Raw genomic sequence first — 14,474 nt, 5'->3', positions numbered from 1 at the left:
ACCGCAACCCACGCATGTGCCCTGATTTGGAATCAAACTAGTAACCTCTGGGTGCATGAGTCAACACTCAAGCACTGAGCCACACTGGCCTGGTTATAGGATTATTTTTAAATGTTCTGGATAAAAATAAAAAGTGGTTTGACCATTGTAGCTCTACAATTGTCTTCCCTTAAGTTTGTTGACATTCTTGATTTTTAGTAGGGCTATAGCTGTAACTAGATATTTTTTGTGCCTATATTTGACATTTGGGGCATGATGTTCTTGAAATTATAATATCTAACAATGATAAACATTTTAGATATCATGCCTTGGTGACAGTACTATTGTCAAACTAATTATTTCTTTATTACATTAAGATATTTGTTGAACCAGAAAAAGTAATAATTTATGATTTTATGGTTATTCTTATGTCCTCAAAACAATCAAGTAGATGGTTGTTTTTTAATCTTTTCTTTTCTCCAAGCACTGTTATGAAATAAATAAAGTAATTAAACCCTGTAGGTTGAGAAAAACCTGTCAGAATAGGAAAATCTATTTAATTCTGGCATTAATAAATCAATAATCTTTAGTTGGATATATATATATATATACTTATACATATATATTTATATATATATATATGTTGGAGCAAAAGTAGGTTATTCATATAGAAAATAATACAGTAATTAATAAATAATAATACAAGAATAAACGATTTCACATACTCACAACTATATATTAGCAAAATCAAAGGTAATATATTTGTATTTGTGTACTTTTATATAATATTGTAATCCTATATAATAAAGAGCTAATATGCTAATTAGACCAGACAGCTGAATGACCTTTCAGAATGACCAGTGGGCAGGGGCGCGGGGATGCGAGGGCTAGTATGCTAATTAGACCAGACAGCTGAATGACCTTCCAGAATGACCAGTGGGCAGGGGGGTGGGGCTGCGAGGGCCAAGGCAGCCAGGGCTGCGAAGGCCTACCCTTGCACGAATTTTATGCATTGGACCTGTAGTATATAATGATTTAAAGAAAAACTATACTTAAGTACCAATTCCAAATGTTACTTTAAAAATAATACTTGTTTTATTGGGCAGCTCTTCAGCATGCAGGAAGAAATCCATCCCAAAAGACTATTGATAAATATTGGACTCCTCAAACTGCCAAACTGAATTTTGATGATTTTTGTATGATTTTAAGAAAGGAAAAACCTACTTCAAAAGCAGAACTGCTAAAATCATTTAAACAATTAGATGTAAATGATGATGGCTCTATTTTACACACTGACCTTTATAAACTTCTAACAAAGGTAAGATCTGTGAAACAGTTTTGTAACATGCGTATTTTGCAAAAACTTGGAATCTGCTTTTGGCAACCAAAGTCCACATTAAAAATAACGATTTCATTGGCAGGTGAAATGAATCATATATGTGTTGTTTATAAAGTACCTAAGGATCCTTCTGGATGAAAGGTGCTTTGTAAATAAAAGATAAAGTGTAAAATTGAGCCCACTTTGCAATCCCCTTGTGTTTCCATGCAATTCTTTTCCTGCTCAGAACTCTGTAAATCAGTGATTCATATGTGATAAATAAAAGAGAAACAAAGTATTAATGGGATTCAGAGTTGATTCTCTTTCTTGGTACAATGTAAGAAGGTATCATTATTGTAATTTTAATAGTTATTACTGGATCTATGTTACACATTGTTCAAATTTAGTATATTGAAATTCAGCACACATTTACAAAATTTTATAAAATTGTGAAATTTTATTTTATATGTTTTATTCTTACTTGACATAGTACTCATTCTGAGATTTATAAGGAAACCATGTAGTCAAACTTACAGAAAAGATTAAAATGAATTTCCACTCTCCCCATGCATAGCAAAGTAATAGTCATGTTGTTTTGAAATAAATATTGTTTTTTCAGAAAGGTGAGAAGATGACTCGAGAAGAAGTGAATGCTGTAATAAATTTGGCCGATGTAAATGCTGATGGCAAATTTGACTATATCAAGGTACATAAGTTCACATTGATGTAAATTTGCTTTCTATGTAGAAGTGTTTTTAAAAGAGCACATTTTTTTAATGTTGGCAATAACATACTTGTATATTGTGTACTGATTGTACTTGAAATTTAACCTCTCCATTCCCACAATTGTAATCTGATGACTACATTAAAATAATATAACCAAGTTAAATGCATGCACATTCACACAATGTATCCATGCAAAAACAGAGACTCCTCAGGTATATGCTTTTCTGGGGTGGAAGAATCATAAAACTACTTAGAACAAATGCAAGTCTACATGTGTTGTAAAAAAAAAAAAAATAAACCACCTCTCTTTGTGTAACATTTTATTTTCACCCAGAGTATGCCTTCCTCAATGAATCATGGTTGCATTTCACTAGGTCACTTGAGGGTGGTCAGTCTGACTCAAGAAAATAAAATGAGTACCCTCGTTCAATAGGAAACATATTCCATCTATCAGTCTATTCCTTGCCTACTAATGTGCATTTGCTTTCTCCTCCCAAATGTATGATTGACTGTTTTAGCAACTGGACTACTTTCTTATTTCCTGTAGTTTTGTAAATTATATGTGACAACCAATGAGCAGTGTCTCAAAACTACTCTAGAAAAACTGGAGGTTGACAGCAAACGGAGGCGTCAACAGTTTGGAAGCCACATTGAAGGGTTCCCTGAAAGGGACCCGTCACCAGTACCAAAACCATCGCCTAGAATCATAAGAAAAACTGATCAGGAAACATTCTCAAATAAAGGTATTTACTTTTTTTTTAACTTTATTGTTGACACTGTTACAGATGTCCCCATTCCCCCTCCTCTTTAGCTGCTCCCTGGCCACCCTTCTCTCTGGCCATCACCTCACTGTTGTCTGTGTCTATGGATTATGGATATAGTATGTTCTTTGGCTAATCTCTTCACCTTCTTTCATCCAGTTCCCTCCTCTGACAGCTGTCAATCTGTTCCATGTATCCATGCCTCTGGTTCTATTTTGTTGGCCAGTTTATTTTGTTCATTGCATTCCACATATAAGTGAGATCGTATGGTATTTGTCTTTCTCTAACTGGCTTATTTCACTTAGCATAATACTATCCAGGTCCTTCATGCTGTCGCAAAAGGTAAGAGTTCTTTCTTTTATGGCTGTGTGGTATTCCATTGTGTAAATGTACCACAGCTTTCTTATCCACTCATCTACTGATGGGCACTTGGGCTGATTTCAGATCTTGGCTATTGTAAATAATGCTGCTACGAACTAAGAATTTTTTCATTAAGAATGTAGGGTTATATTCAGATAAATTTTTCCTTCCATTTTCACTTATTAGCGATAAAACAAATGAGAATCCAACTTTTGTCAGCTATCATTTTTAGACACTCTTAGCTGTAAAAATCTATTGAAGTAAAATTTTATAATGGAACTTGATTTGACTGTGCTCATTATATTTTATTAAAATTCAAGCTAAAAGATGACATATTGAAATAAAGAATCTTGTTAGTAGCCCATAAATTAGGGACCTTTAAAGTTTGATAAATATAAAACTTCTGACTTTATTTCAATAGGAAGAACAAAGAGAACAAAATTAATACATAGACCGCTTATGCTACTTTGTATTTAACAACAAACTTTCTATTGACAGCTTTTAATATTGGGAGACCAAATAACTATTACTTGTTGCAGGTGATTCCAGGAGTTCTTTACTGGCAACAAGCAGAAAGCTCAAAATATCTGTTTCTTTCACAATTACCATGGAGGCTAATAGTAACCGAAACTCAAAGTTAACTGAGCCAAACTCAGTAAAGGTATAGTATTTTAAATTAATAGATAAGAGTTTTTCTAAAAATATTGACATAAAGTTTATTAATAACTATTTGGTGTCTACAGGGAACCAGTAAAATTTGTGACATAAATTTCTGAGGCTTTTCTGTAGATTGCAGCATTTCTACCTATAAACCAGCTCTAATATTTTAAAGTGAAAATGATGAATAAGAATATTATTAAAAGGTCTTCAGTTTGAAGATGTTCACTCTTCAATTTTTGAATTTGATGAACAGATTATCTAATTACTTTACCAAGCAATTTTTTTGTTTTAACAAATACTTTTCATAGGTGTTTCTTATACATAAATCATTCATTTAATATCAATTCCTATGAGAGAAAGACAACAAAGTCACTTTGCTAAGTCAATATTTGTAGAGTGTTAATATTGATCTTCTTCCTTTGTTTTCCCTTTCTAGATTCAACCTTTACCAGTTTTCTTTCAACAGAAAATAATAGCTACAAAAATATAAAACATTAACTGGAAACTGCTAGGATACATTAAAAATGTGTACCTAGAGACCTCTGTAAAAGGGGGAAAAATGGTTATGACCACATACTATAACTGCTGTTAGAAAACTGAACTGATTGTTCTCAAGAGCTACATTTTTGTTTCAAATAACAACTCTGTATTTGTAATTGAACTCTGAAGTCCCTTATATCTTTAAATTGCTAGACAGTGACATTTGTTCTATATTAAAATTTTAAAACATTATCTCCAAGGAATTTTGTTCAGACTGTTTAGGAAGCTATACACCCTAAGCAATTTGGTGTGTATGTCCAACATGTTCACATACAATATTTTGTGTACCAGCAATATTATTTTCCACTAATAGAAGCTTTTTGTATTTTGAAACTAAATTAGATGTTAATAAAATTAACTTATTTAAATAATTGTGGTTTACCTGATTCAAGGTATAAATAAATATAAGTTTAGCTAGTGTAAAGAGAAAGATAAATAAATATTAATGTGGATTATATTAAAGCCATAGTAAAACTTTTTCTCTATATCATGCGCTTATTAATTGGGCCCATATCAAACAATTCCTTTAATTTAATTTTATTCAACAATTACTTACTAGAAAGGTAGTGTATGCCAGCTATTTTGTTTAGTTATAAAATATGGGTCTTGAATTTTAAAAAATGAAATTTTTCATTAGATTATTAATATACCAATGTAATATAGCATAGTATTTCATTTATTCATTAATTTATTTAACAAATATTTATTGAGTGACCACTCTGTGCCAAGCACTATTGTAAGTGCTGCTTGAATCTTAGCTTTCTCAATTAATAACTGTGTGACCTTTGGCAAATTAGTCAGCAATCTTTCTGAGTCTCAGTTTCCTAATCTATAAATTGGGGATAATTATATTTAGTGTCCTTTTTGAAATATTAAATCATCTAACATATATAAAGCATTTAGCACAGTGCCAGGGACATAGTATTCACTTTAATAAATAATAATATTGTTAATATTATTACAGAACTAAGAAACATCTGTAGGTCTTTATAAAGGAATAACATAATAAAAGTATAATTTAAGAAAAGTTATTCTATTGTATACTGTGTACAGAGACCTCACCTTAGGAAGACTATCTGAGAAGCTGATAGAGTTATTCAGATATAAAGTAGTGATAGTTAGGAGACTTGACTTGGGGTGGTGAACATACAATACAATACAATATACAGTTGCTGTTTTATAGAATTTACACCTGAGACCTATATCATTTTATTAACCAATGTCACCCCAATAAGTTCAATTAAAAAAGAAGTGAAAGAGAAGAAAAGTAAAACAAAGTAATGATAGTTAGACCTATCATGATAGTTAGGGAAGTACCTGAACATACTAAGGGAGGGACAGAGCTAATAGACAATGCCAAAATTAGTATGTAAGCCACAGTGACTGTATAATAAAAGACTACTTAAGTTTTGCATCTAAGACATTAAGAGCAAGGAATGGTGCTGATGATAATTGGGAATTAGGTAAAAGATACTAGGAGGGCCGAAACCGGTTTGGCTCAGTGGATAGAGCGTCGACCTGCGGACTGAAAGGTCCCAGGTTCGATTCCGGTCAAGGGCATGTACCTGGGTTGCGGCACATCCCCAGAGATGTGCAGGAGGCAGCTGATCGATGTTTCTAGCTCTTTCTCTCCCTTCCTCTCTGTAAAAAATCAATAAAATATATTTTAAAAAAAAGATACTAGGAGGATTTAATGAATAAAAGAAGATAGCATATTGTCAACATTTAAACCAATGTTGTTTACTCTCTCATATTTCTTAGATGAGCTAAAAATAATTTTTTAAAAAAATCCATGATTCTTTTGTTATTCAGCAGGATTCAGTTCTTTGTTTGCATTTTACTTTGAAGTTACTTTACAAATCTTGTAAATCGTATATATTTCTTGAGTTTCATAACAACTCTGAGAAGTACTTGGTTATGAGTATAATGTATAATTTGTTTTAATTGAGATTGATAGAATAAGTTGCTAAAAGAATTGTTAAATCATATTTACTCAAATACTTTAAATCTATTTTAAACAAGTTTGGGTACCTCAATTTCAAGTGGAGTGGAGAAGTATGGAATTGGGAGAAGAAGGGTCTTTTCAGAAATTAGAAAATTGTTGTAATGGGGTACATATAAAACAGATTTTAAACCATTAATCCACACAATTGATAAGGGACCTGAGTTATAGCAAGAAAATAAGACCCTTATAGGGACTATGTATGTATTAGTTTCTATAGGCCAAACATAGGTACCGTATCACTATTATTTTTTTAATCCTCTAGGGTATCCATTTGCTTAGGATTTACAATGTGCAAGGAGTGTCAGGAATATTTCTTTGAGAGAGGAATAGCTTCAATTGCCAGTCATGACTAGAATTAGAGAAAACCCCAAATGATGAGTGGTAAGCTCCAGAGATGCAAAACTTCCTATATTCAGACTCCTAATTAAGACTATACCTACATATATATTTTACATATATGTATGGATGTACATATGCATATGTGTGTTGTATGAAATATCTATACTAATAAAAGGGTAATATGCTAATTAGACCAGGTCAACCGGCCATCTTCCGGACGTCCGACTTCCTTCCGGACAAAGCCATGGTGGTGGGGGCTGAGGCAGAGGCAGTTAGGGGCAGTCAGGCCAGCAGGGGATGGCAGTTGGGCACGAAATCAGGCCAGCAGGGGAGGGCCATTGGGGGCGAGATCAGGCCGGCAGGGGAGAGCAGTTGGGGGCGAGATCAGGCCGGCAGGGGGGGGCAGTTCGAGGCGATCAGGCAGGCAGGCAGGGGAGCGGTTAGGAGCCAGTGGTCCCAGATTGCGAGAGGGATGTCCAACTGGAGAGGGTGCAGGCTGGGCTGAGGGGAACGCCCCCCCCCCCCCCGCCCTGTGCACAAATTTTGTGCACCAGGCCACTAGTGTTATATATTTATCTATCTATATAAAACAATGCAAATACAAACATTTTTTTTGTATTTAGAAATGGTTGTCTAATTTAATTTTTGTGAAGGTTCCCAATAATAATTTTGTTAACAAAAGTTTCTCATATTTTTAAAATGCTGATCAATTCTACTTGTCAGTTAGTGGTAATCCATATCAAGTGTTCCCTTTATAAATCATCTAAAATTACCTTTGTTTTCAAGTATATACAGTTTATAATTCTTTAATAACAAAAAGTTCAGTAACTACCTACTCGTCTTAATGAAAAGAAATAGCTTCCTAATAAGTATGTGACATAGATGTATCTTTATAAAAAACAACAGTAATGATGATAGTGCTGATGGCATAATAATTCTACCTCACCTTAAGTTTTAATAATAATACAGAATTTTATGTCAAAACAAATTATGTTCCTAAGGTGTTCTAAGAAAAATGTAACTTTACTAATATTTATTTTTTGATAGCTAGAATTTTCAACTTTACTATTTTCAATTTGTGCTTTTCAGCATTTTCTTATACATTGTGAATGAAAATAAGTAAAATTTGTATATGACAAATGAATTAACAGTTCTTTTTTCTTTTATGTGAATTTACCTGAATTAGTAGAATGTAGCACCACCTTATGCCCTGTATAAGAATTACAAGCTATTTTTTATGTTGTCAAAAATTACATTATACATGGAATTTCTTACTCTATCATTCTAAATTTTTAAAAAAACTAAACCTTTTCCATTTTCCTACTCACTTTTAACTTAATCTATAATTCTTTCCAATTGATTTATTTGAATGAGTCAGCAAATTTGTCAGTACTTTTTTTCTTTCAATTCATCACATTTTAGTCTAGAGACCCTAGAGAAAAAGCTTTGTCTGATTGAAAGTCTATTTGTTTTAAAGGAAATTTTGATAGAAGAAAACTCTGGCAGATCTTAAGAATTTCAATGCTTCCTTTTAAACAGGAAAGCTACAAATTCTCCTAGTAATGCTATTTAGTATTCAAAATAATCTGATTATTACTTGAAGTTTGGGTGATATAAATAATGTGCCATTTGTCTTACTTCTATTTTATAATAGCTGTTGTCCTAAAAATTTCCAGCCTTAGTAACCATGGATTATAGTATACAGGTTGGCTGTCTTTTCAAAGAAACTTATACATTCCTTTCTACCTGTACTGTTTCTAGAACTGGACGTTAGGAAAGACGTCTACTAAAAATGTTTAACTTGCTTCCCAGCTAAATTTTATAAAGGCTATTCCTGTCAGCTCATGCCACTGCCCCCAGAAGTACCATAGGAAAAAAATTTTCCATCTTTGAGTTTCTCAGATGCCACAAATTATGTTCACTACCAAGATACCTGGCAAGGTGCATTCTTCTTTAGTTTTACTTAAGCATTTTTTTAAAATGGGGTGGGAGGTTACTATATCCATGATTACAATACAAATTTAAGACATTTTTTTCAGCTATTAAAATCTTATTTTTTAAATAAGAAAAGTAAATAATTTATGTTCACCTTAATGCTTTTATATATGGACAATTCTAATGATAATGCCTTATACTTTATTATAATAACTCATAAACATGAAGTTTCTTTAAATTCTAGCTTTTAACAAAAGCATGGCAGATATTTAAGTGTGAAAAAGAACAGAATTTTGAGTATAGCTTGTAGTTTGGGGAGAAGTAAGGAGACTTGGGTTCCAGCTTGGATTTTGCAGTTAATGAGAATTGTAACTCAAGGATATCACTTTATTTTTCAGATTTTCATTAATCAAAAGAGAAGTCGGCATTGGATTGCTTTTTAGTCTTCTTTTACTTTTAATATTCTGTAATTCTAACTTAGTACCCCTTACCCTTCCAGATGGGTAATAGTAAAAGCATTGATCCAAAAGTCTTAGAGTCTAGACCTGATATTTCTACAAACTCATTATAAAAGTCTGAACCAATAAACCTCTGGTTATCTCAATTTCTCTGTTTATTAAAATGACTAACTTATACCTACCCCATATTGCTTCATAAGGATGTTGTTGAAATATCATATATAAAGACTTATTTTTGTCATGAGCAATATACTTATGAAGATGAATCCCAGTAACTGAAGTCACATTTTAATTTCTCAGAATTAAAAGTACACATATCTTTTATACCCCAAAGGTATAACAATGCATGTGATTAACTGTTGACCGAAACCTTGAGTAATAGTTCAGCAATAATGGTAAAATTCAGTTTAAGAAGAAATCTCCAGGCCCAACTGAGCCTCTCGCATCTCAGAGCAGCCAGGCTCTGACTCAGCTCGGCCTGGCCCCCAGTCCTCCCTGCCTCCCCAGACCCAGGCCAAGAGGGCAGTGTCCGCTTCTGCTGCTTCTAATAAACTCACCCTGTTGGCCTGCAAGGGATGCCAGTGTGCCCAGCTCCGCGAGGGCAGCCCGGTGCCAACCATGCATTTTAAGAGAGTAAACTGGAAGCTGGAGTCCCTAGTGAGTTCACCTTGGGAGGGAAGGCGGATACCAGAGACACTGTAGACGAGAGTGTGCCCAGGATGACAGAGGCAGGGACACAGCCCCCCCCCCAACCCCTCCCACCAGGATCCTCATAACGCCTTCACCTGCAGTGAGCTAACAGCCAGTCTCTGGGGCTTCCGTTGCTATCACATTCATGCCTTATGAAATGTCAAAAGGGAAGCGCTGCTGCTTCAGTACAGCAAGGAATTTCTTTTTTTATTAATTCTCTCTCTCTTCTCTTCTCTTCTCTTCTCTTCTCTTCTCTCTCTCTCTCTCTCTCTCTCTCTCTCTCTCTCTCTCTTCATGTAATGCCCTTCTGGAGAATTTGTGCAACCTGAATAAATATTTCTCTGTCAATTAAAAGAAGAAGAAGAAGAAATCTCCAAAGAAAATATGAATATGAAAATGTAAAACTTACATAAGTTGAAAAATAACCAAAACTAAAATAAGAGGAAATAGAGAAAATGCATGCATAAAAGCTTACAATGGGAGGTTAAGATCTAAAATAGCCAAAATAAAAAAATAGCCAAAATAATTTATTAAAATATGTAAGAAAAATACCAAGTCTGCAATAGAGCTTTGAGAACAGGGGATGAATAGGCAGTTCACACAAGGGAGACACAAGTAATAAACACATGGGGAAATGTTTAGCCTTGCTAGTAATCAGAGAAATTAAAATTAATGCAAAAGTGATTACAATACCATTTTATTATCATTTTGTTGCATTAATATAAATTAATAAAAAATCGTTATAATACATGTAAACATACAGAATACTATAATGAATATTTTATGTACCCACACCTTGCTTAAGAAATCATCCCCCACTACCACCCAACTTTTTTTAATAATTCTTTATTGTTGAAAGTATTACATATGTCCCCTTTCCCCCTCTTGACCCCCTCCAAACCATCCCTACCTGCTGCCTTCACCAACCCACTGTCTGCATCCATGGGTTATGCATATCCTATATAATAAAAGGCTAGTATGCAAATCGACCGAACGGTGGAACGACCAGTTGCTATGACGCGCACTGACCACCAGGGAGCAGACGCTCAATGCAGGAGCTGCCCCCTGGTGGTCAGTGCACTCCCACAGGGGGAGCGCCGCTCAGCCAGAAGCCAGGCTCACAGCTGGCGAATGAAGCGGCAGTGGCGAGAGCCTCTCCTGCCTCCACAGCAGTTGGACATCCCCCGAGGGCTCCCGGACTGTGAGAGGGCACAGGCTGTGCTGAGGGAACCCCCCCCCCTCCCCAGTGCACGAATTTCGTTCACCGGGCCTCTAGTATGCATACAAGGTCTTTGTATTTTTACCTCTGAGATTCCACACTCAGTTCCATGCTTCCATGTCTCTGGATCCACTCCGTTCATCAGTTTATTTTGTTACTTATATTCCACATGTGAGGGAGATCATGTGATACTTGTCTTTCTCTGACTGGCTTATTTTGCTTAGCATAATATTCTCCAGGTCCCTCCATGCTGTCTGAAAGGGTAAGAGATTCTTCTTTTTTTTTACTGCTGAATTATTGGTATAAATGTACTACAGCTTTTTTATCCACTCATCTAATGATGGGCACTTGGGCTGTTTCCAGATCTTAGCTATGGTAAATTGTGCTGCTATGAACATAGGGGTGCATATATTCTTTCTGATTGGTATTTCAGGTTTCTTAGGATATATTTCTAGAAGTGGGATCACTAGGTCAAATGAGAGTTCCATTTTTAATTTTTTAAGGAAACTCCATACTGTTTTCCATAATAGCTGCAACAGTCTACATTCCCACCAGCAGTGTACTGGGGTTCCCTTTTCTCCACATCCTCGCCAGCACTTGAAATTTGTTGATTTGTTGATGGTAGCCATTCTGACAGGTGTGAGGTGATACCTCGTCGTTTTAATTTGCACCTCTCTGATGATCAGTGACTTTGAGCATTTTCTCATATGTCTGTATGTTCACTTTGAAGTGTCTATTTAGGTTCTTTGCCCATTTTTTAATTGGATTGTCTTCCTTTTGTTAAGTTGTATGAGTTCCTTATATATTTTGGATATTAACCCTTTATCAGGTGTATCATTGCCAAATATGTTCTCCCATACAGTGGGATCTCTTTTCATGTTGTTGATGGTTTCTTTTGCTGTGCAGAAGCTTTTTATTTTGATGTAGTCCCATTTGTTTCTTCCCTCTTTAGTTTCCTGTGCCCTAGGAGATGTATCTGTAAACATATTGCTATGAGAGATGTCTGAGATTTTGCTGCCTATGGGTTTTTCTAGGATTTTTATGGATTTTCCCGACTTACATTTAAGTCTTTTATCCATTTGAGTTTATTCTTGTGTATGGTGTAAATTAGTGGGCTAGTTTCATTTTTTTGCCTGTACCTGTCCAATTTTCCCAACACCATTTATTGAGGAGACTCTCTTAACTCCATTGTATTCTCTTGTCTCCTTTGTCAAATATTAATAGAGTGTAATGGCTTGGGGTCTCTGTTCTGTTCCATTGATATATATGCCTGTTCTTGTGCCAGGCTGTTTTGATTATGGTGGCTTTGTAGTATAATTTGATATCTGGTGTTGTGATTCCTCCAACTTTGTTCTTCATTCTCAAGATTGCTGCCGCTATTCGGGGTCTTTTTTGGTTCCACATAAATTTTTGGAGTATTTATTCTAGCTCTGTGAAATATGCTGTTGGTATTTTAATAGGGATTGCATTGAATCTGTAGTATGGACATTTTAATGATGTTGATCCTACCAATCCATGAACACGGTATATTCTTCCACTTGTTTATATCTTCTTCTATCTCCTTTTTCAATGTCCTGTAGTTTTGCCTCCTTGGTTAAGTTTATTCCTAAGTATCTTAATTTTTTTGTTGCAATGGTAAATGGGATTATTTTTTTAGTTTCTCTTTCTGAGAATTCATTATTGATGTATAAAAAAGCCATTGATTTCTGGGTATTGATTTTGTATCCAGCTACCTTGCCAAATTCATTTATTACATCTAGTAGTTTTTGGTGGAATCTTTAGAGTTTTCTATGTACAATATCATTTCATCTACAAATAATGAGAGTTTTATTTCCTCCTTTCCAATTTGGATACCTTTTATTTCTTCGTGTCTGATCACTATGGTTAGGACTTCCAGTACTCTGTTGAATAAGAGTGAAAGAAGATATCCTGTCTTGTTCCTGTTCTTAGTGGAAATGGTTTTAGTTTAGCCCGTTGAGTATGATGTTGGCTGTAGGTTTGTCATATATGGCCTTTATCATGTTGAGATATGCTCCCTCTATTCCCACTTTGCTGAGAGTTTTTATCAAAAATGGGTGTTGGATTTTATTGAATGCTTTTTCTGCATATATTAATACGATCATGTGATTTTTGTCTTTCAGTTTGTTTATGTGATGTGTCACATTTATTGATTTGCAAATATTGTACCAGCCTTGTATTCCTGGAATAAATCCCACTTGGTCATGGTTTATGATCTTTTTAATATATTGCTGGATGCAATTTGCTAATATTTTGTTGAGGATTTTAGCATATATGTTCATCAGGGATATTGGCCTGTAATTCTCCTTCTTTGTAGTGTCTTTATCTTGTTTTGGAATTAGGGTAATGCTGGCCTTATAAAAAGAGCTTGAAAGTGTTCTGTCCTCTTCGATTTTTTGGAATAGTTTGAGGAGTATAGGTGTTAGTTCTTCTTTGAATGTTTGGTAAAACTCCCTGTGAAGCCGTTTGGACCTGGGCTTTTGTTTGCTGAGAGTTTTTGATTACTGCTTCTATTTCATCAGTTGTTATTGGCTTACTCAGATTCTCTGATTCTTCCTGATTCAGTTTTGGGAGATTGTATTTTTCTAGGAATTTGTCCATTTCATCCAGCTTGTTATATAGTTGTTCATAGTATTTTCTTACAATCCTTTATATTTCTGTGGTATTAGTGGTTACTTCTTTGCTTTCATTTCTGATTTTATTTATTTGGGTCCTCTCTCTTTGTTTCTTGATGAGTCTGGCAATGGTTCATCAATCTTGTTTACCCTTTCAAAGAACCAGCTCTTGGCTTCATTGATTTTTTTGTGTTTTTGTTTTTTTTTTAAGTCTCTATGTCATTTATTTCTATTATAATCTTTATGATTTCCTCCCTTCTACTTACTCTGGGCGTTTCTTGTTTTGTTTTGTGTGTGTGTGTGTGTGTGTGTGTGTGTGTGTGTGTGTGTGTTTCTCTTTCTAGTTCTTAAAGTTGTAGGGTTGAATAGTTTATTGTTGATTTTTCTTGTTTTTTAAAAAAATATATTTTATTGATTTTTTTTCCAGAGAGGAAGGGAGAGGGATAGAGAGTTAGAAACATCGATCAGCTGCCTCCTGCACACCTGCTACTGGAGATGTGCCCGCAACCAAGGTACATGCCCTTGACTGGAATTGAACCTGGGATCCTTCAGTCCTCAGACTGACGCTCTATCCACTGAGCCAAACCGGTTAGGGCTTTTTTGTTTGTTTGAAGTAGGCCTGTAGTGCTATGAACTTTCCTCTCAGGACTGCTTTTGCTGTGTCCCAGAGATTTTGGGTTGTTGTGTATTCATTTTCATTTGTTTCCAGGAAGGTTTTGATTTCTTTCTTGATTTCATTGGTAACCCATTCATTCTATTTAGCCTCCAAGTGTTTGAATGATTTGGGTGTTTTTACTGTAGTTGATTTCTAATTTCATTCCACTGTGATCTGAGAAGATGCTTGATATGAT

General features: G+C 34.8%; 1 protein-coding gene across 7 annotated transcripts in view; it reads left to right on the top strand.

The window, feature by feature from the left end:
- The window catches only part of EFCAB7 (EF-hand calcium binding domain 7), a 56,263-nt gene that overhangs the window by 6,115 nt on the left and 35,674 nt on the right, over positions 1-14,474 (top strand). For all 7 annotated transcript variants that reach the window (XM_014549265.1, XM_014549264.1, XM_014549263.1 and 4 more), the window contains 4 exons: positions 1,086-1,297; positions 1,917-2,003; positions 2,571-2,766; positions 3,684-3,805. In XM_014549265.1, the coding sequence (XP_014404751.1) occupies positions 1,178-1,297; positions 1,917-2,003; positions 2,571-2,766; positions 3,684-3,805 (525 nt within the window). In that variant the 5' untranslated portion in view covers positions 1,086-1,177. The remainder of the gene's footprint in view (positions 1-1,085; positions 1,298-1,916; positions 2,004-2,570; positions 2,767-3,683; positions 3,806-14,474) is intronic.

The sequence above is a fragment of the Myotis brandtii genome, unplaced genomic scaffold, assembly GCF_000412655.1.
Source record: "Myotis brandtii unplaced genomic scaffold, ASM41265v1 scaffold540, whole genome shotgun sequence".
Lineage (NCBI taxonomy): Eukaryota > Metazoa > Chordata > Mammalia > Chiroptera > Vespertilionidae > Myotis > Myotis brandtii.
This window is presented reverse-complemented; position numbering and strand designations above follow the sequence as displayed.